Raw genomic sequence first — 22,523 nt, forward strand, 5'->3', positions numbered from 1 at the left:
CGGTTGTGGGATGAAGAGGACACAGGCGCAGAGTAGAGGTAGGTAAGGTAATCCATTTAATACAAAATAAAGAATGCAGGACTCCAACAAAACAAAAAGCAGCAACCAGTGACGTGGGTATTCCTTACACAGGATAAACAAAACCAAAATGAACCACGCCTTGGGGCCTACAAACTAAACTTAAATAGGGTCCCCAATTGGAGGCAATGACTAACACCTGCCTCCAATTGGGGAAACCAAAAAAAGGAGTAGAGGTGGCTAAAGGCCACCTCCTGTCCTGTCCTGGCTATGCCCCGAGCCCAGCGCAGAGATGGCTAGGGGCACAGCCAGGACGTGACAGTACCCCCCCCCAAAGGCGCGGGCTCCCGACCGCAAGACCGGGACGACCACACCCGGACCGGCGGAGGCTCAGCGCCCGGAGCCGCCGGCACAGGCCGGGGAGGCGGAGCCGCAGGGACAGGCCAGGGAGGCAGAGGGTCAGGAGACGGGAGAGCCGGCGGAGGGACAGGAACCGGCAGGAGAGCCGGCGGCGGGTCGACAGCCGGCGGAGAAGCAGGAGCCGGGGGAACCGGCGGAGGGTCGACAGCCGGCGGAGGAGCAGGAGCCGGGGGAGCCGGTGGAGGAATAGGAGACGGGGAAACCGGCGGAGGGTCAGGAGCCGGCGGAAGAGCCGGCGGAGGAGCAGGAGACGGGGGAGCCGGCGGGGGAATAGGAGCCGGCGGAGGAGCAGGAGCCGGGGGAGGCGGCGGAGGGTCCGGAGCCGGCGGGAGAGCCGGCGGAGGAGTAGGAGACGGGGGAGCCGGCGGGGGAATAGGAGCCGGCGGAGGAGCAGGAGCCGGGGGAGGCGGCGGAGGGTCCAGAGCCGGCGGAAGAGCCGGCGGAGGAGCAGGAGATGGGGAAAACCGGCGGAGGGTCAGGAGCCGGCGGAAGAGCCGGCGGAGGAGTAGGAGCCGGCGGAGGAGCAGGAGACGGGGGAGCCGGCGGGGGAATAGGAGCCGGTGGAGGAGCAGGAGCCGGGGGAGCCGGCGGAGGGTCCGGAGCCGGCGGAAGAGCCGGCGGAGGAGTAGGAGCCGGGGGAGCCGGCGGAGGAATAGGAGACGGGGGAGCCGGCGGAGGGTCAGGAGCCTGCGGAAGAGCCGGCGGAGGAGTAGGAGACGGGGAAACCGGTGGAGGGTCAGGAGCCGGCGGAAGAGCCGGCGGAGGAGTAGGAGCCGGCGGAGGAGCAGGAGCCGGTGGAGGAGCAGGAGCCGGGGGAACCGGCGGAGGGTCCGGAGCCGGCGGAAGGGCCGGCGGTGGGTCCGGAGCCGGCGGAAGAGCCGGCGGAGGGTCCGGAGCCGGCGGAAGAGCCGGCGGAGGAGTAGGAGCCGGGGGAGCCGGCGGAGGAATAGGAGACGGGGGAGCCGGCGGAGGGTCAGGAGCCTGCGGAAGAGCCGGCGGAGGAGTAGGAGACGGGGAAACCGGTGGAGGGTCAGGAGCCGGCGGAAGAGCCGGCGGAGGAGTAGGAGCCGGCGGAGGAGCAGGAGCCGGTGGAGGAGCAGGAGCCGGGGGAGCCGGCGGAGGGTCCGGAGCCGGCGGAAGGGCCGGCGGTGGGTCCGGAGCCGGCGGAAGAGCCGGCGGAGGGTCCGGAGCCGGCGGAAGAGCCGGCGGAGGAGTAGGAGCCGGGGGAGCTGGCGGAGGAATAGGAGCAGGCAGAGGAATAGGAGACGGGGGAGCCGGCGGGGGAATAGGAGCCGGCAGAGGAATAGGAGACGGGGGAGGCATAGGAGACAGGGGAGCCGGCGGAGGAATAGGAGCCGGCAGCAGGTCGGCAGCCGGCGGAGGAGCAGGAGCCGGGGGAGCCGGCGGAGGGTTGACGGCCGGCGGGGGAGCAGGAGCCGGCGGAGGAGCAGGAGACGGGGGAGCCGGCGGGGGAATAGGAGCCGGTGGAGGAGCAGGAGCCGGGGGAGCCGGCGGAGGGTCAGAACCCTGTGGGAGAGCCGGCGAAGGAGCCGGAGACAGGGAAGCCGGCGGAGGGTCAGGGAGAGCCGGCGGAGGGTCAGGGAGAGCCGGGACAGGCGAGGGCGCCGCTGAGGCCGGGACAGGCGAGGGCGCCGCTGAGGTCGGGACAGGCGAGGGCGCCGCTGAGGCCGGGACAGGCGAGGGCGCCGTAGGACGATGCGGGGGCTCCTGGGCAGGTGAAGGCGCTGCGGGACAAGGCGGCCAGTCCACCGCGGGCTCGGGCGGCGGCCAGTCATCCGCGGCCTCGTGCGGCGGCGGCCAGTCATCCGCGGCCTCGGGCGGCCAGTCAACCGCTGGCTCGGGCGGCGGCGGCCAGTCATCCACGGCCCCGGGCGGCGGCGACCAGTCATCCGCTGGCTCGGGCGGCGGCGGCCAGTCATCCGCGGGCCCGGGCGGCGGCGGCGGCCAGTCATCCGCGGGCCCGGGCGGCGGCGGCCAGTCATCCGCGGACCCGGGCGGCGGCGGCCAGTCATCCGCGGGCCCGGGCGGCGGCGGCCAGTCATCCGCGGACCCGGGCGGCGGCGGCCAGTCATCCGCGGGCCCGGGCGGCGGCGGCCAGTCATCCGCGGGCCCGGGCGGCGGCGGCCAGTCCACGGCGGGTCCTGGCGGCGGCGAAAACAGGGCAGCGGGAGGAGCTGGCGGCTGAGGCCACTGGGCAGCGGGTGGAGCTGGCGGCTGAGGCCACTGGGCAGCGGGTGGAGCTGGCGGCTGAGGCCACTGGGCAGCGGGAGGAGCTGGCGGCTGAGGCCACTGGGCAGCGGGAGGAGCTGGCGGCTGAGGCCACTGGGCAGCGGGTGGAGCTGGCGGCTGAGGCCACTGGGCAGCGGGTGGAGCTGGCGGCTGAGGCCACTGGGCAGCGGGAGGAGCTGGCGGCTGAGGCCACTGGGCAGCGGGAGGAGCTGGCGGCTGCGGCCACTGGGCAGCGGGAGGAACTGGCGGCTGCGGCCACTGGGCAGCGGGAGGAGCTGGCGGCTGAGGCCACTGGGCAGCGGGAGGAGCTGGCGGCTGCGGCCACTGGGCAGCGGGAGGAGCTGGCGGCTGTGGCCACTGGGCAGCGGGGGGCGCTGGCAGCGCTGACTGCGTCTCCCAGGCAGCGGGGAACGCTGGCTGCGGCTCCCAAGCAGCGGGGGGCGCTGGCTGCGGCTCCCAAGCAGCGGGGGACGCTGGCTGCGGCTCCCAGGCAGCGGGGGGCGCTGGCTGCGGCTCCCAGGCAGCGGGGGACGCTGGCTGCGGCTCCCGGGCAGCAGGGGGCGCTGGCGGCGCTGGCTGCGGCTCCCAGGCAGCGGGGGGCGCTGGCTGCGGCTCCCGGGCAGCAGGGGGCGCTGGCGGCGCTGGCTGCGGCTCCCAGGCAGCGGGGGACGCTGGCTGCAGCTCCCAAGCAGCGGGGGGCGCTGGCTGCGGCTCCCAAGCAGCAGGGGTTGCTGGCGGCGCTGGCTGCGGCTCCCAGGGAGCGGGGAGCGCTGGCTGCGGCTCCCGGGCAGCAGGGGGCGCTGGCTGCGGCTCCCAGGCAGCGGGGGGCGCTGGCTGCGGCTCCCAGGCAGCGGGGGGCGCTGGCGGCGCTGGCTGCGGCTCCCGGGCAGCGGGGAGCGCTGGCTGCGGCTCCCGGGCAGCGGGGGGCGCAGGCTGCGGCTTCCGGGCAGCGGGGGGCGCAGGCTGCGGCTTCCGGGCAGCGGGGGGCGCAGGCTGCGGCTTCCGGGCAGCGGGGGGCGCAGGCTGCGGCTTCCGGGCAGCGGGGGGCGCAGGCTGCGGCTTCCGGGCAGCGGGGGGCGCAGGCTGCGGCTTCCGGGCAGCGGGGGGCGCAGGCTGCGGCTCCCGGGCAGTGTGGGGCGCTGGCGGCGCCGGCTGCGGCTCCCGGGCAGCAGGGGGCGCTGGCTGCGAGAACCGGTACGGCGGGTCCCGATAGCCCCACCAGTCCTCACATCTCCCAACATCAGGGAAAGCCCTCATAGGCCCCCCCGGCGTTGTTGCCCGACGCCTAGGAGCTGGCACCGGGCAGGGCTGGGGCACCTGGACTACCCCACACGTGAGCACGGGTGGCACGGCCGCGTCCTTCCATTCCGCCTGCCCCCACAGCACCCCGCCAAGAAATTCTTGGGGTGGACACACGGAGGTTTGCTTACGTCGCCTCCGTCGACGTCTCCTCCGGGGTGGATGCTGTGGAGGCCCGGTGTGCCGCAGAGGACAGTAGGGGTTCTCCTCCTCCTCGGTGTCGCTGTCCGGCCAACCGAGGAGTTCCCCTACCGTCCATTTCTGCTGTGTCTCTTGGTGGTGGTTCATTCTGTCACGGTTGTGGGATGAAGAGGACACAGGCGCAGAGTAGAGGTAGGTAAGGTAATCCATTTAATACAAAATAAAGAATGCAGGACTCCAACAAAACAAAAAGCAGCAACCAGTGACGTGGGTATTCCTTACACAGGATAAACAAAACCAAAATGAACCACGCCTTGGGGCCTACAAACTAAACTTAAATAGGGTCCCCAATTGGAGGCAATGACTAACACCTGCCTCCAATTGGGGAAACCAAAAAAAGGAGTAGAGGTGGCTAAAGGCCACCTCCTGTCCTGTCCTGGCTATGCCCCGAGCCCAGCGCAGAGATGGCTAGGGGCACAGCCAGGACGTGACAACTGTTGATTTGTCCACTCCTAATGTTCCTGCTCTGATGGATTTTGTTTTGCAGTCTAATGCCTTGGCCACACCAAATGCGCCATTTCATATGCGTAACTACGGAAGTTCTGTCATTTTCAATAAAATAGTGCGTTATGATGCAAAGACATGCAGCACTATGCGTTCCCTTTGTGGATGCATCACATTTCGGATGCAACAAAACGTGTGCATAAATAAAAACGGAAACTGTCAATTTATAAGTTATGCCTCTAATCTCATTAAAAAATGCACTGTCAGAATGGAATTAAGTGAATATATATATATAAATATATTCATATTATTTGTATTATTTGTTTTTTTTTGTATCTGCGAAGTATGGCCTACATAATTGTAATGACTAAAATGAAATAAAAGCTACCAAATACACTGCTCTACACGCACTCAAACTACCTATACAGCTTCTGTAGCTAGAACAGAGTTTGTATTGCTAGCAAGTTATCCCCAAGTGGCAGACATTCGCTAAAAAACATGCAGTTGCTAGCGTAAACAAAACTTTCAGAATATAGCGAACAAGTTAAAGTTACTGACATGGTAGGCGACTATCGGACGAAATCTTCCTCCATGCAATATTAGTAGCATTCGTCTCTGACAAATCGAAAAGGGCAGAAAAACCAACGACTGCACATATCAGCCTCTATTTATTGATGCGGCGTAAATCAAAAAATAATGTGTAGCGATGTGGAAAGGGCTTGCAACAAAACGATTCATTCACAACACACTTGTCAGATCTGGTCTGGCCAAGGTTTTAGTCTGGCCGGTTTCACTGGCATTGAGAGCTCCTTTGACCACATGGTGTGGGTTCACAGCAACGTCTTTATGTGAATGCCACACCTGGAATCAACTCCAGACATTTTTCCTGCTTAACTGATTAAGAAATAATGAAAGAATAGCCCACACCTGTGTATGAAATAGCTTTTGAGTCAATTGTCCAATTACTTTTGGTCCTTTGAAAAAGAGGGGTCTACATATTAAATAGCAGTAATTGCTAAAGCCTTCCTCCAATTTAGATGTGAATACACTCAAATTAAAGCTGAGACTGCACTTTATGCCCATATTCATTATTTAACTGTAACTTGAATATAGTTTGGTAAACAGCCAAAATAACCAAACTTGTCTCAGTGTCCGAATATTTCCAAACCTAACTATATGTAATATGCGATTTGAGATTCAGCAATTGTTTTTGATTTACATACTAGTTCACATAGCATAGTGGTTCCACTATTCAACTGTTATTGTTTTCTAAAGAAACAAAGCAGTGATGGAGTGAATCTAAAGAAACAAACGTGCCACGTTTTGACTAATTGGTTTAAAAATTGAGAAGTATAACGACACACTGTGTACATATCGCTTAGTGTCGTAGTGGACACAGTCTGTTTTACTGGAGATTCATACAAGAAACCCTGGTTTGATTCCTGTTCACAACTTCATGGACTGGCTGAACTTATTGCCTGGTTCCTTTTCTTGATAATGACTCAATGTTGGTTTCACCTTCATACACTTGTCTTTCCACCTCCTCTTCCACTAGGGGGTGCCATCTTCCACCTCTCCTTCTCCTCCACTAGAGGGTGTAATCTTCAAGGTCTCCTTCTCAACTAGGGGGGTGTCAGTGGGTCAGAACAGGAAGGAGGAGGAGGGTCTAGAAGTCTAGTAGAGCTGCAGCAGATCACAGAGACTCAGTCAGCATCAACACAGGATGGAAGTGACACCAGTCTATTGGATACTCTGTAAGTACTCTTCCTCCATGTCAACCTGTCTCCCTCCTTCCCTTCCTCCCCCCAACCCTCTCTCTCTCTCCTTCTCTCTCTCTTTTTCTTTGTCTCTTTTTCTCATTATCTGTTTCTCTCTCTGTGTTACAGGGTTGTTCATCTCTGGACTGAATTCAGGTAATTATTACTTTCTATTAACTGATTATGGTAAAACATTTTAATACAGAGGAGCTACAGTTCTTAGTTTCTGGAATCCAGGTTTTTGTTTTGTAATGAAATAGTTTCTTTGTATTTACATGATTCACTACTACTTTTTCCACATTCACATGTTGGGTACAATGGGATGTAATAATGACTAACGAGAAATGCTTGCTCACCACAGTTCAACTATTAATTACATATAAAAAAAAACATCATTTGTTTTTCTCTCACATGCATTTCTCCCAGTAGGACAGAGAAATGCATGTGAGCATGCAGCATGAAATGGTAACAAACAGGACAACTATTTACAACTCAACATATTAAACAAACATCATGCAGTCAGTCCATAGTGATTTCATGTTCACAATCTGGTTATTAAGTTATTTTATAACTCTGGCTATATGTTGATCTGCAAAGTTGACACCAAACATCAATATAATCTTTCTTAAGGGAAACTCTGTATAAACTGTTATTCTCTTCTCAGATCTATTTAATCCTCAACATTTTCTACTTGTGTTTTGAAACATTGTTAATTGGTGTCAAATCCAAAATCCCAATATGATCACAACATGGAAGCATGGAAGCAACTATATTACTATATTGGACGCTGTGTAAAATGTAACAGAATGAAATGATGTGCAAATCATTTATTCCTATATTCAAAAGAAAATAGTTCAAATACAACATATCAAATGTTGAAACTGCGAAAATGTTTTTTTTCTTGAAAAATATATACCCACTTCAAATTTGATGCCAGCAACACATTTCAAAAAAGATGGGACAGAGTCAACAAAAGACCAGAAAATTTGGATAATGTTAAAAAACAAAATCTAGGGGAACATCTTACAACTATTTAGGTCAACTGGCAACATGTCAGAATCTGAATCAGAAAGAGTTTTATTGCCAAATAAGTTTCACAACAAACAAGGAATTTGTTCAGGTCCCTTAGTGTAGCGATTACAGTTTTTCTCAAATGCTAAAACACATTTCACAAACATTTCCTCCATGTTCCCCAATGTCTAAACACAACACCCTTTTCTAAAGCTACATAAACACAACCACACCTTCTCACTTCAAAACTCAAACTTTCACACCAAAAGAGCAGCTCGAAGCTTTAAAAAATGTAAACACTATACACATCATTACACACTACAGCAAAACAATTGAAAACACAATGCTCAATTTGTGAGAAGGTTCTTTGTTTCATAACTGTCAATGCATATTTTTAGAAACTTTACAGTAATGGATCTTCTTAGATCTCTGCAGAGGATTAGGCATTTAGATTTGTGAGTTTCATATGAAGAGTATAAATCTATAGTAAATTCTGCATGTACACTACTGTAACACAACTCAATGCAAAAACAGAATCTATTGCACACAACAGTACTCTTGAAAACATGATCAGGGTGTGAAGCTTTTTTTATTTACTTTATTCACACCACACACACACCACAATTACTGTGCGGCATCTTGTCGCTGAGCTGCATCGGGCCACATCACCTCATCCACATCGCAGGCTATATTGTCTCCTGCCAGACACCGCGGGAAAAACACCCTGGAATGGCGAATCCATCCTTGGAAGGCCTCCACTGGGATGTCAACACAGGCCAGCTCCATTGCCCTTAGGAGGTTCTCTCTAGTGTATGGTTGTCTGTCATAAACCTTCCATCACCACGATGAGAAGAACTCCTCTATAGGGTTCAGGAAAGGGGAGTAGGGTGGCAGACAGACGTTTAAAAAGTGGTTACTGTTGGTGGTGAACCACTCTCTGATTTGGTTTGTTCTGTGGAAGCGTACATTGTCCCAAATGATCACATAAATGTGATGTGCGGGCCCAGGATGGTGTTGTTGGCGGTCCAGGAGGATGTCTTTTAGCTCCTCTAGGAAGGTGAGGAGACGTTGGGTGTTGTAAGACCCAAGGACAGCATGTGATGGCTCTTTGGCCAATGATGTTACGGCCTCTTTGCCTTCGTTTCTGCAGGTTGAAGCTAGCCTCATCCAGGAAGAGGTACTCATGAGGTTTGGCCATCGCGTCCAACTGTAATATCCTCTGTGAAAATGTGAAAGTGCACATGTGTTCAGAACAACAGTCAATCAGGTAGCACAGTATTGTCCAGAAGTAATGTAGGCCACTGAGCAACACAGTATGTCCACTAACTGTACTGTGAACATGGATGTATACTTACTTGCACATACTCGTAATGTAGGTCTTTGTGTGGCGCAGAGTTGCGCTCAAAGGGAACCCTATAGACCTGTTTCATCCGCATCTTTTGGCGCCGGAGAACTCGATCTATTGTGGCCAAGCTGACATCATCAATGCTCTCAAAGTTGACATTATCGGCAATGACTTTGTCTCTGATCTCCCGGAGTCTGATGAGGTTGTTCTCACGAACCATATCCACAATGAGGGTTTCTTGTGCCGCTGTAAATATGGCAACCCTCCCACCTCTATGTGGCATTCTTTCAACTCTAAAGAAAGAAACGTGTTGTCAATTGACATGTTTTACAATACAGTAACAACTGATTTGAAACCAATAGACTACTTTCACAGGCTTGTAAAATTGTATTGTGACAAAGAAAGCAATAGAGTACAATACCGGTTGTGTTGTCTGAATGCCCTGATAATGGTGGCCACGGTGAACCTACTCAGGTTTGGACGGACTCTTAGTCCTGCTTCAGCCATTGTCATGCCATGGACAATGACATGGTCAATGACTGTTGCTCGCATCTCATCCGTAATGATGGTGCGAGGTTGTCTTGCTCTCCCTCCTGGACCTTCTCCTCTCCCTTGTTGGCCTCCTCTCCCTTGTTGGCCTGCTCCTCTTCCTCCTCTGATTTGAACTCCTCTTTCTCGTTGGCCTGCTCCTCTTCCTCCTCTGATTTGAACTCCACTTCCTCGTTGGCCTGCTCCTCTTCCTCCTCTGATTTGAACTCCTCTTCCTCGTTGGCCTGCTCCTCTTCCTCCTCTGATTTGAACTCCTCTTCCTCATTGGCCTGCTCCTTCCATGGGCAGCTCTTCTCCCTTGCATCACATGAGCTTTCATTTGAGAATATGAGCAGAGTTCTTTTGCAACTTGTGTTATGATATTGGAAAATGATGGCTAGATTTAGTAAATGTGTTTAGACAACTGGTCATTTGGTTTAGAGGATTGGCTTTTGTGTTAGCATTTGAGAAAATCTGTAATGCAAAACAATGCAAAAGGAATAAGGTAATTAAAAACAAATAAGAACAGTGGACTGAGCATATAAACAGTAGATTGTACATTAGGGATGTGCATGGACCATATTTTACTATCCGAATAGTGTGTTGTTGTTCGAATAGTATTCGGTTAACCGAAATACATGTTTTTAAAAACTACCCGCTACTACATAACGTGTGAAGGACAGGGTGTTCTCATGTAACATCGGCTGGATGACCGTTCGTGTGACATAAAAGCGACTGTGTGCATGGAGGAAGCCGTGTCGTTGACACCCAAAACTACAGAACTAGAAGTCAATATTAATCAACACACAACATTGACATTATTGGATGGAAGAGTTTAGAGAAGCTAGTTAGCTAAGACAGACAGCTATATGCTATTTGCTAAACTCACCGTTTTCTGAACTTTACGTAGCGTTTTGTGGCCAAATATTTTTTCCGGAGGTAACATTAATTCAGTAAATATATTCCCTTGAATGAGTTGACTTCAATCCACTTGCTAACAGTAGGCAAGGAAGTATATATTGCATTATTCTGACTGACTGGACCCGACTACACTACTTTTTTTAAATGTCATGGTATATCGTCGTATGTAAAAAAAAAAGTTTTAAAAGTATGTAGAAAAATAACTATTTCAACCAACAAAATACATATACGTAAAAAATGTGGGTTAATTGAGTACACACGCAAGTATTGGAATACTAAATACATTTTGGGTATTCAAACATTCAACTATCCGTGCCCATCCCTACTATGCATGAATACATTCCTAAAAATTACTAAAAAATATATGTAAGGTGCAAGACTTTGTCCAGTTGAGGGTTGTGTGTGGATTTGGGGAGGGGTTACAGATTTGTCCAGTTGAGGGTTGTGTGTGTATGTGGGGAGGGGTAATAGATTTGTCCAGTTGAGGGTTGTGTGTGTATGTGGGGAGGGGTTATAGATATGTCCAGTTGAGGGTTGTGTGTGTATGTGGGGAGGGGTTATAGATATGTCCAGTTGAGGGTTGTGTGTGTATTTGGGGAGGGGTTATAGATTTGTCCAGTTGAGGGTTGTGTGTGTATGTGGGGAGGGGTTATAGATTTGTCCAGTTGAGGGTTGTGTGTGTATGTGGGGAGGGGTTATAGATTTGTCCAGTTGAGGGTTGTGTGTATGTTGGGAGTGGGTTACAGTCATTTTGGTTCCAGGGTGGCATGTTCAGGAGGCCTACTGCTGTTGGATAGAAACTGTTTTTGTGGCTAGAGGTTTTGGTCCTGATAGACCTCAGCCTTCTCCCAGAGGGGAGAGTTCTAAATAGTCAATTTCCAGGGTGAGGGGGATCAGACCCAATCATTGCCGCTCGCTTCTGTGTCCTGGAGGTGTAGGTCTTGTAGAGACAGGAGATTGCAGCCAATCACATCTCTGCAGAGCGGATGATGCATTGCAGCCTGCCCTTGTCCTTGTCAGCGGCTGCAGTGTACCAGATGGTGATGGAGGTCAGGATGGACTCTATGATGGCAGTGTACCAGACAGTGATGGAGGTCAGGATGGACTCTATGATGCCAGTGTACCAGACGGTGATGGAGGAGGTCAGGATGGACTCTATGATGGCAGTGTACCAGACTGTGATGGAGGAGGTCAGGATGGACTCTATGATGGCAGTGTACCAGATGGTGATGGAGGAGGTCAGGATGGACTCTATGATGGCAGTGTACCAGATGGTGATGGAGGTCAGGATGGACTCTATGATGGCAGTGTACCAGACAGTGATGGAGGTCAGGATGGACTCTATGATGGCAGTGTACCAGACGGTGATGGAGGTCAGGATGGACTCTATGATGGCAGTGTACCAGACGGTGATGGAGGAGGTCAGGATGGACTCTATGATGGCAGTGTACCAGACAGTGATGGAGGAGGTCAGGATGGACTCTATGATGGCAGTGTACCAGACAGTGATGGAGGTCAGGATGGACTCTATGATGGCAGTGTACCAGACAGTGATGGAGGAGGTCAGGATGGACTCTATGATGGCAGTGTACCAGATGGTGATGGAGGAGGTCAGGATGGACTCTATGATGGCAGTGTACCAGACGGTGATGGAGGTCAGGATGGACTCTATGATGGCAGTGTACCAGACGGTGATGGAGGAGGTCAGGATGGACTCTATGATGGCAGTGTACCAGATGGTGATGGAGGAGGTCAGGATGGACTCTATGATGGCAGTGTACCAGATGGTGATGGAGGAGGTCAGGATGGACTCTATGATGGCAGTATACCAGACAGTGATGGAGGAGGTCAGGATGGACTCTATGATGGCAGTGTAGAAATACACCATCATAGTCGTTGGCAGGTTGAACTTTTTCAGCTGCCACAGGAAGTACATCCCCTGCTGATCTTTCTTTGTAAATGAGGTGATGTTCAGCTCCCACTTGAGGTCCTGGGTGATGATGGTGCCCAGAAAGTGAAAGGACTCCACAGAGTTGACTGGGGAGCCACCCAGGATGATGGGGGAAGGAGAGCTGGTCTTCTCCTGAAGTTCACTATCATTTCCACTGTCTTTAATGTGTTGAGCTCCAAGTTGTTCTGATTGCACCAAAACACCAGATGGTCAATCGCCCACCTGTAGGAAGACTTCACCATCAGAAATAAGTCAGATGAGACTGGTGTAACCCACAAACTTCAGGAGCTTGACAGAGTGGTGACTGGAGGTGCAGCTGTTGGTGTACAGGGAGAAGAGCAGGGGCACCAAACACAATCTTGAAGAGACATGTTGACCGCGTCATCCACAGACCTTTTGGCTCTGCAGGCAAACTTTAGTGGATCTAGTAGAGGGTTGGTGATGGTCTTGAGGTGGGACAGCACAATTTGCTCAAATTACTTCATAACCACAGAGGTCAGGGTGACGGTTCTGTCGTCATTAAATACTGTGATCCTTGGTTTCTTGGGGACTGGGATGATGATGGAGGATTTGAAACAGGCCAGGATGCAGCATGTCTCCAGTGAGGTGTTGAAGATGTCAGTAAACCCAGCAGAAAGCTGATCTGCACAGTGCTTTAGGGTGGATGGAAAGACACCGTCAGGCCCTGCAGCTTTTCGTGGGTTCTGTATCTTGAATAGTCAGTTAAAGTCCCCCTCCAGGATTGACAGTTCCTTTATAGTGGCAGAGGTGGAGATGATTGGATGGGTGATTGTGAATGGGCCCCAATGGTGGGGATGATTAATTACTCTGAAAGACTGCGCTGGGAAATAGTGCAATAATTCAAGAATAACGTTTCTCAATGTAATTTTCCGAAGAGTTTGGGGATCTCACCGACGGTGCGTATTATCATTAAACGATTCAGAGAATCCAGGGGAAATCTCTATACACAAGGGAACATGGCCGAAAACCAATATTGGATGGCTGTGATCTTTGGGCCCTCAGGTGTTAAAAACAGACACAATTCTGTAGTGGAAATCACTGCATGGGCTCAGGAACACTTCCGAAAACCATTGTCTTTGAACTGCATCCTCAAATGCAAGTTAAAACTCGACCATGCAAAGAAGAAACCATATAAAGAAAATACAGAACCCCTGCCTTCTCTGGGCCTGAGCTAATTTAAGATGGACTCAGGCGAAGTGGAAAACTGTACTGTGGTCTGACAAATCAAAATCTTTGGGATTCGGGAATCATGGACACCACGTCCAGGGGCGTCGCTAGGAATTTTTGGGACCTATAAAAATATATCACATCGGGCCCCATCCAGGGGAGCCAGTGGGGTGATCGGCAGTGGAATTGATAATTTGATGCTATGACGGATGCAAGACGAAGAAATGGGATAAATTCTCAACATTAAGGAATAACTTCCAATTTAATATAACTTTTATATATACATTAACCTCCTCAAATAAATAAATTATCATTAACATTATCATCTATAGAATGATGTAACAAACGAGGGAATCAGAAGCAGAATTTTTTTAACTAACATATCATTTAGAAAATTAGCTGTCAATGTCACTAATACAGACTGAGTCACTAACGGCCACATTGAGGTATAGAATCTTCCACTGGAGCCAATGGATCGGGTGGATAAGAAAGTGCTGCTGGCTATATCCTTTATATCCTTTATCACCCAAATGGCTCTGATCAAATGTTTACATACCCTTAAATGTTTGGCCCTGTTACAGACACATAGGTGAAAAAGGCAAATAAAGGTGAATTTCCCACACCTGTGGCTTTTTAAATTGTAATTAGTGTCTGTGTATAAATAGTCAATGACTTTGTTTGGTTTCACATGGATGCACTGAGCAGAACTGCCAAAAGACCTGCATAACAAGATAATGGAACTTTATAAAGATGGAAAAGTATATAAAAACATACCCAAAACCTTGCAAATGTCAATACAGTCAATACTGATCAATCACTTATTAAGAAGTGGAAAATTCGGGGATCTCTTGATACCAAGCCAAGGTCACGTACACCAAGAAAGATTTCAGCCAAAACTGCCAGAAGAATTGTTTGGAATACAAAGAAAAACCCACAGGTAACCTCAGGAGAAATACAGGCTGCTCTGGAAAAAGACGGTGTGGTTATTTCAAGGAGCACAATACGACAACACTTGAACCAAAATGAGCTGCATGGTCAAGTTGCCAGAAAGAAGAAATTACTGCGCCAATGCCACGAAAAAGCCCATTTACAATATGCCCGACAGCACCTTAACATGCCTCACAGCTTCTGGCACACTGTAATTTGGAGTGACCAGACCAAAATAGAGCTTTATGGTCACAACTTTAAGTGCTATGTTTGGAGAGGGGTCAACAAGGCCTTTAGTGAACAGAATACCATCCCCACTGTGAAACATGGTGGTGGCTCACTGATGTTTTGGGGGGGTGTGAGCTCTAAAGGCACAGGGAATCTTGTGAAAATGTATGGCAAGATGAATGCAGCCACTCTGGGGAGATCTCAAACGTGCGGTTCATGCATGACGACCAAAGACTTTGCATGACATGTAGGCATTTTGCCAAGACGAAAGAAATCGGGGACTTATAGACAACTATTACTAAAGACTGCATGCTGTCATTGTTGCTAAAGGGGGCAATACACAGTATTTAGAACTAAGGGTATGCAGACTTTTGAACAGGGGTCATTTCATTTCTTCGTTGTTGTCTTGTTTTGTTTTATGATTGTGCCATTCTATTATGATGTCACAGTACGGTAAGCAGCAGCCTCGGTTCCCGTCACTTATGAACGCATCCCGGACTTGTTTTGTGTCACATGTCTTTAATCATGCACACCATGATTTAAATGTTTCCCCTCTGCTCCCTGCATTTGTGGATCATTGTTGCTGTGTTTGATGTTTTTGGTCGTGTTTAATTAAAAGCTAAAATCGACTACATTCTGCCTGCACCAGGTTTTCGCTCTCATCTTGTACCTGATTGATTAATGAGTTCACTAATTGGTTAATTTCTACCCCCACCTGGTTGTTCAGGTCTGACCTGGGAACCAATTTAAAGGAAAACCCAAAGACCTGCAGACACTCGGCCCTCCGTGGAACCGGTTTGACACCTCTGGTTTAGTGTGTAATGTAGAGATGTAGCCCAATCATATTGAAGTAAAAACCAGTGGTTTAAAAACCAATTTCCAAATGCAAAATGTGAATTCCGTTTTTGGCCAGCTATGTAAACTCTAACTCTAATTGATTGATCCTGAAAAAGGTGTTCAGTTGGTTATATCCCAGCAAGCAACACTAGCTTTTGGCCGTCGCTTTTTTCATAGCGCATCACAGTTGGGCCGCTTTCAAGACAATACCTTGATCAGCGGCTCACCAGCAGCCCGACGGCGGCTAGCCGCTTTTATGCAATAAACCCAGCAGGATGCCTTGCCCCAATATTAGGTTTTATTTATAATAATCCTTAATAATAATTTGTCATATCACAAATGACAATGAACTTAATAAAATCTTAACAATTTATTTAAAATAGTGCAAGATGCATACAAAAAAAACATGCATTATAAAGCAAGCATACAAAATAAACATGTGCAAATGAATTGAAATAAAAATGTTACCAAATCAAATAGTGCAAGAAAACGTGTCCAGTAACAGATAGTAAAATTACAGTATTTCAATGTGAAAGTACAAATTAAACATAATACAATACAAAATAAACAAGGGCTAGAATGGCAGTAATATACATAAGTGTGACCTAGCTGCAATCAATAGTTATTGAATATCATAGATACATCAGTGCAATAAGCTTATGAATGGTGGCATAACACTACAACTACAGTCAGAATTAAGAACATTCACAAAGAGCTATAAATATATTAGGATAATGCAATCATATATATATATATAACACTGTACATAGCAGCAGTAAAAAAAAATACAGTACTCCAGCTTAGCAGCAATATTGGTTGTGCTGGAGATGTCATTCATTCACGGGAGGTCCCTTGTACCGCCGCGACGTCTTCTCCCACCTGCACGGTCAGCTGCCCCTTTCTGGTACCTGGGGACCTGGTTCTGGACAGCCTCATCAGTGGCATCCCGGTTGGAAGGATTCTTCCTTATGGCTCCTGTAATACAGTAATCAGATATAGTACTTAAATGGCCTGACATGACTTAGAGAACTGCATGACATTCTAGATAAATATTTCATGAAGACAACATGCTAGCACAACTATAGTCTTGTTTTTACCTGATTATAGAGCCAGCTGTGCCCTCAGCTTGACATTCTTTTCAGTCAGACATTTATCAGAAGCTAAAAAGGACAATGAAATGTCAATAGCTTAATAGTGAAATAAAAAAAAAACTGCCATATACATGTAATTTCAGAAAGGCTGTACAATATTGCATTTCAGTAATGGGCTCACGTTCAGACAAATGCAGTTTCATTAAGACAAGATGCTAGCATAATTATAGTCTTGTTTTTACCTGATTGTAGAGCCAGCTGTGCCCTCAGCTCGACCTTCTCTTCAGTCAGCCACTTGATCTTCTCCAAATGCTCTGAAAGTAAAGACAGACAGTTAATTATTCAGTCCTAAATATCAGGTTATTTTACAATTAGAACTCAAATCGCAATGTCCACCAAAATTTTCATTCTTACCTACATGTGCAGAGCTAAAACTTCCCCCTACCTCTGCCTTCTTAAAAATAAATTGAAATTGACAAATAAAATTGGAAGCAACATGCTTTAATAACAAGTTAAGCATCTGGGTTAAGTGAATGAAACCACACTTACCTATGTAGCAATCCTCTACATGGTGGCGTGGAGTACCTCTCTGGTGCCTTGGAGTACTGTGCTTGCTCCATCCTAAAAATAAACATAAAAGTAGGTGAACAGGTAAATATGGTGAAACCAAGTAAACATTGCAGCAATTACGAGATCAACATGTAATTCACATACCTCCAGGGCTGCAACCCACAGGGTGTTGTGGTGTAGATGTGCATCCTTGGGGTGATAAGGGCCCACACTGGAACTATTTTCGCTCCTCTGGCGATACACACGTCCGGTCTCTCACGTGTCTAGGAAAAGTTAAGGTTTGGTAAGCATTTACCCTGCAAAACATTTTTCAAACTGTTATTATGTTTTCAAATTCACCTGCATGCTTGATGAGCTTATAAGGGACAGCCTCCCAGGTGTCTCTGCTGGTGGTGAACAAGTTCTGGCAAACACGATTTAGCTAACGTTACCTATCAGTTGATAAAAGTTACAAGGAGTAAGCACATATTATAAAATTCTAACTTGTTGATACACTAAAAAACACGATATAGGCAACTGTTGATATGCGAAGAAGCACAAAACATCCGAACTTGAGGATAAACTAAGAAACAAAAAATAGTAAGCAACCAAACTTGTAGACACACAAAGAAACAAGGGTTACTGTAGGTATTTCATCTCAGGACAACGCTGTTTTTTTCAAGCTCAGTTTCTATAACTTGTTTTCCTGCCAATGGCTTAGAACTTGCATTCAGCTACCAGTAACTTGACTAAAGAATTTGAATGTTAATATAATATTGCAAACAGTCCTTGTTTAATACAACAAGGTCTACGTCATTACGTTCTTACTCAGTATCCTAACAACACTTAACGCTAGATATTTCTAATAGAACAGAACTCACCATAGCTATGTAGGTGACTCTGCGTTCAACAATTTTCAATCGTTTTTTCCGGGTGTTCACCAATTCAGAGCATATAGCTTATACCTTACACCCTTTGAACAAGAGTTGACAAAAAAGCCAAGTCACTAAAATGAATGATCACGGTACTACAGCGTGGGGTTCCAAATGGCGATTGTCTTGGCTTACACATGTGCAATTCACATTTGCTATAGTGCCATCTACGGACATGGCGGTGTTTAACCACAGTAAAGAACTGTCCCCCATGAAGCAAAACTCAAAAACTCAAAGTCTATTTTATTTATAAACTACCAATGTTGACCAAAGTTCTGTACACTAAGATCCCACCCCATTTCTCTCCCAGGTCAGTCTCCAGGTTCTCTGATTGTCAGACCCAACAGACATCAGTTCTTTGAATATGAGTCTGTCTCTCTGAGCTGTGAGGTTCAGGGGAACACTACTGGATGGAGAGTGGTGAAGAACCCAGCACATGGAAACCTTACACAATGTGGTGATGTCTGGGGAAAGTTAGAAGGGATCAACTGCAACATCGCCTCAACCAAATCAGTAGACAGTGGAGTTTACTGGTGTCAGTCTGAATCTGGAGAACACAGTAATACTGTCAACATCACAGTAACTGGTACTGTATGTGAATAATTACCATTTACTCACATCACAATACATGGTTTGTTAATAATCACCATGTACAAACATCACAGTAACCTTTATGTTAATAATCACCATTTACTAACATCCCAGTACATGATATGTTAATAATCACCATCTACTAACATTGCAGTACATGGTATGTTAATAATCACCATCAACTAACATCACAGTACATGGTATGTTAATAATCATCTACTAACATCACAGTACATGGTATGTTAATAATCACCATATACAAACATCACAGTAACCTTTATGTTAATAATCACCATCTACTAACATCACAGTAACCTTTATGTTAATAATCACCATCTACTAACATCACAGTAAATGGTATGTTAATAATCACCATCTACTTTCTGCATGATGTTAATTTTTTATGTACAGATGCTCCTGTGATCCTAGAGATTCCCATCCTCCCTGTGACTGAGGGACATTCTGTGACTCTCAGCTGCAGACATCAGGAAACTCCCTCTGACCTCACAGCTGATTTCTACAAAGATGGATCCTTCATCAGGACTGAGTCTACAGGAGAGATGACCATCCCTGCAGTTAACAAGTCAGATGAAGGATGGTACTTGTGTCAACACTCTAAAGGAAACTCCCCAAACAGCTGGATGAATGTGACAGGTGACGGATGTTATAATACATTTAATGTTTTATTTAAATTTGTTCTGTAAAAGTCATTTATTAATTGATATTGCCTCTCTATACTGTATATATATTTACAGGGGAAAGTCACCACCCCCTTTCAAAATGTTCAAATTTTTTTACAGCCTGAAATGAAAACGTATTGAATCAGACTTATTCCAGCTTTTTTCTAAACACAATTGGTTGAGTTCTGGAGGACTGGGCAGTACCCTTCAATGAATATGTCAGAGTTACGTTCTCAAGTTATCGTTGCTAATGGAGGTGCCACTAGCTATTAAATTAAAGGGTTAACATATTTTTGCACACATTAAATCTGAATTTTTATTGAGAAAACCATGTTGGTTAAATAAACTCTGAAATTATATCTAATGTTTGGCTTGGATAAAGATTTTATGCGTGTATTTTAATATTTAATACACAAATAATGACCATCCCTGTTTATTGATATTGGGATGTTTTGAGTCATCTTTAATAACTTTGCAGATGTCCTCATTCAAAGACAATTAGGAGTTTCATGGCAGGACATTGGAATCCAACTTCTTTTCTCCCAAATTTGGATTACAGTCACCTGTTTGTTGTTATGGTCCTTACCTGTGTTCCTGATCACTGTCCCTATTTAATTACAGACACCTGTTTGTTGTTATGGTCCTCACCTGTGTTCCTGATCACTGTCCCTATTTAATTACAGACACCTGTTTGTTGTTATGGTCCTCACCTGTGTTCCTGATCACTGTCCCTATTTAATTACAGACACCTGTTTGTTGTTATGGTCCTCACCTGTGTTCCTGATCACTGTCCCTATTTAATTACAGACACCTGTTTGTTGTTATGGTCCTCACCTGTGTTCCTGATCACTGTCCCTATTTAATTACAGTCAACTGTTTGTTGTTATTTTCCTCACCTGTGTTCCTGATCACTGTCCCTATTTAATTACAGACACCTGTTTGTTGTTATTGTCCTCACCTGTGTTCCTGATCACTGTCCCTATTTAATTACAGTCACCTGTTTGTTGTTATTGTCCTCACCTGTGTTCCTGATCACTGTCCCTATTTAATTACAGTCACCTGTTTGTTGTTATGGTCCTCACCTGTGTTCCTGATCACTGTCCCTATTTAATTACAGTCACCTGTTTGTTGTTATTTTCCTCACCTGTGTTCCTGATCACTGTCCCTATTTAATTACAGTCACCTGTTTGTTGTTATGGTCCTCACCTGTGTTCCTGATCACTGTCCCTATTTAATTACAGTCACCTGTTTGTTGTTATTTTCCTCACCTGTGTTCCTGATCACTGTCCCTATTTAATTACAGTCACCTGTTTGTTGTTATGGTCATCACCTGTGTTCCTGATCACTGTCCCTATTTAATTACAGTCACCTGTTTGTTGTTATTTTCCTCACCTGTGTTCCTGATCACTGTCCCTATTTAATTACAGTCACCTGTTTGTTGTTATTTTCCTCACCTGTGTTCCTGATCACTGTCCCTATTTAATTACAGACACCTGTTTGTTGTTATGGTCCTCACCTGTGTTCCTGATCACTGTCCCTATTTAATTACAGACACCTGTTTGTTGTTATGGTCCTCACCTGTGTTCCTGATCACTGTCCCTATTTAATTACAGACACCTGTTTGTTGTTATTGTCCTCACCTGTGTTCCTGATCACTGTCCCTATTTAATAACAGGCACCTGTTTGTTGTTATTGTCCTCATCTGTGTTCCTGTTCACTGTCCATATTTAATTACAGACACCTGTTTGTTGTTATTGTCCTCACCTGTGTTCCTGATCACTGTCCCTATTTAATTACAGTCACCTGTTTGTTGTTATTTTCCTCACCTGTGTTCCTGATCACTGTCCCTATTTAATTACAGACACCTGTTTGTTGTTATGGTCCTCACCTGTGTTCCTGATCACTGTCCCTATTTAATTACAGACACCTGTTTGTTGTTATGGTCCTCACCTGTGTTCCTGATCACTGTCCCTATTTAATTACAGACACCTGTTTGTTGTTATGGTCCTCACCTGTGTTCCTGATCACTGTCCCTATTTAATAACAGGCACCTGTTTGTTGTTATTGTCCTCATCTGTGTTCCTGTTCACTGTCCATATTTAATTACAGACACCTGTTTGTTGTTATTGTCCTCACCTGTGTTCCTGATCACTGTCCCTATTTAATTACAGACACCTGTTTGTTGTTATTGTCCTCACCTGTGTTCCTGATCACTGTCCCTATTTAATTACAGACACCTGTTTGTTGTTATTGTCCTCACCTGTGTTCCTGATCACTGTCCCTATTTAATTACAGACACCTGTTTGTTGTTATGGTCCTCACCTGTGTTCCTGATCACTGTCCCTATTTAATTACAGACACCTGTTTGTTGTTATTGTCCTCACCTGTGTTCCTGATCACTGTCCCTGTTTAATTACAGACACCTGTTTGTTGTTATTGTCCTCACCTGTGTTCCTGATCACTGTCCCTATTTAATTACAGACACCTGTTTGTTGTTATTGTCCTCACCTGTGTTCCTGATCACTGTCCCTACTTAATTACAGAAACCTGTTTGTTGTTATAGTCCTCACCTGTGTTCCTGATCACTGTCCCTATTTAATTACAGACACCTGTTTGTTGTTATTTTCCTCACCTGTGTTCCTGATCACTGTCCCTATTTAAGTACAGACACTTGTTTTTTGTTATTGTCCTCACCTGTGTTCCTGATCACTGTCCCTGTTTAATTACAGTCACCTGTTTGTTGTTATTGTCCTCACCTGTGTTCCTGATCACTGTCCCTATTTAATTACAGTCACCTGTTTGTTGTTATGGTCCTCACCTGTGTTCCTGATCACTGTCCCTATTTAATTACAGACACCTGTTTGTTGTTATGGTCCTCACCTGTGTTCCTGATCACTGTCCCTATTTAATTACAGACACCTGTTTGTTGTTATTTTCCTCACCTGTGTTCCTGATCACTGTCCCTATTTAATTACAGTCACCTGTTTGTTGTTATTTTCCTCACCTGTGTTCCTGATCACTGTCCCTACTTAATTACAGACACCTGTTTGTTGTTATTGTCCTCACCTGTGTTCCTGATCACTGTCCCTATTTAATTACAGACACCTGTTTGTTGTTATTGTCCTCACCTGTGTTCCTGATCACTGTCCCTGTTTAATTACAGACACCTGTTTGTTGTTATTGTCCTCACCTGTGTTCCTGATCACTGTCCCTATTTAATTACAGTCACCTGTTTGTTGTTATGATCCTCACCTGTGTTCCTGATCACTGTCCCTATTTAATTACAGTCACCTGTTTGTTGTTATTTTCCTCACCTGTGTTCCTGATCACTGTCCCTATTTAATTACAGACACCT

At 47.2% G+C, this 22,523-nt stretch overlaps 1 protein-coding gene across 1 annotated transcript in view; it reads left to right on the forward strand.

The window, feature by feature from the left end:
* Positions 1-19,293, forward strand: part of LOC109615084 (low affinity immunoglobulin gamma Fc region receptor II-like) — an 89,182-nt gene extending 69,889 nt beyond the window's left edge. Inside the window, exons 3-5 of the mRNA XM_034290770.1 lie at positions 18,208-18,483; positions 18,900-19,142; positions 19,289-19,293. Coding sequence (XP_034146661.1) covers positions 18,208-18,483; positions 18,900-19,142; positions 19,289-19,293 — 524 coding nt within the window. The remainder of the gene's footprint in view (positions 1-18,207; positions 18,484-18,899; positions 19,143-19,288) is intronic.
* The last annotated feature ends 3,230 nt before the right edge of the window (positions 19,294-22,523 follow it).

The sequence above is a fragment of the Esox lucius genome, chromosome 24 (assembly GCF_011004845.1).
Source record: "Esox lucius isolate fEsoLuc1 chromosome 24, fEsoLuc1.pri, whole genome shotgun sequence".
Classification (NCBI taxonomy): domain Eukaryota; kingdom Metazoa; phylum Chordata; class Actinopteri; order Esociformes; family Esocidae; genus Esox; species Esox lucius.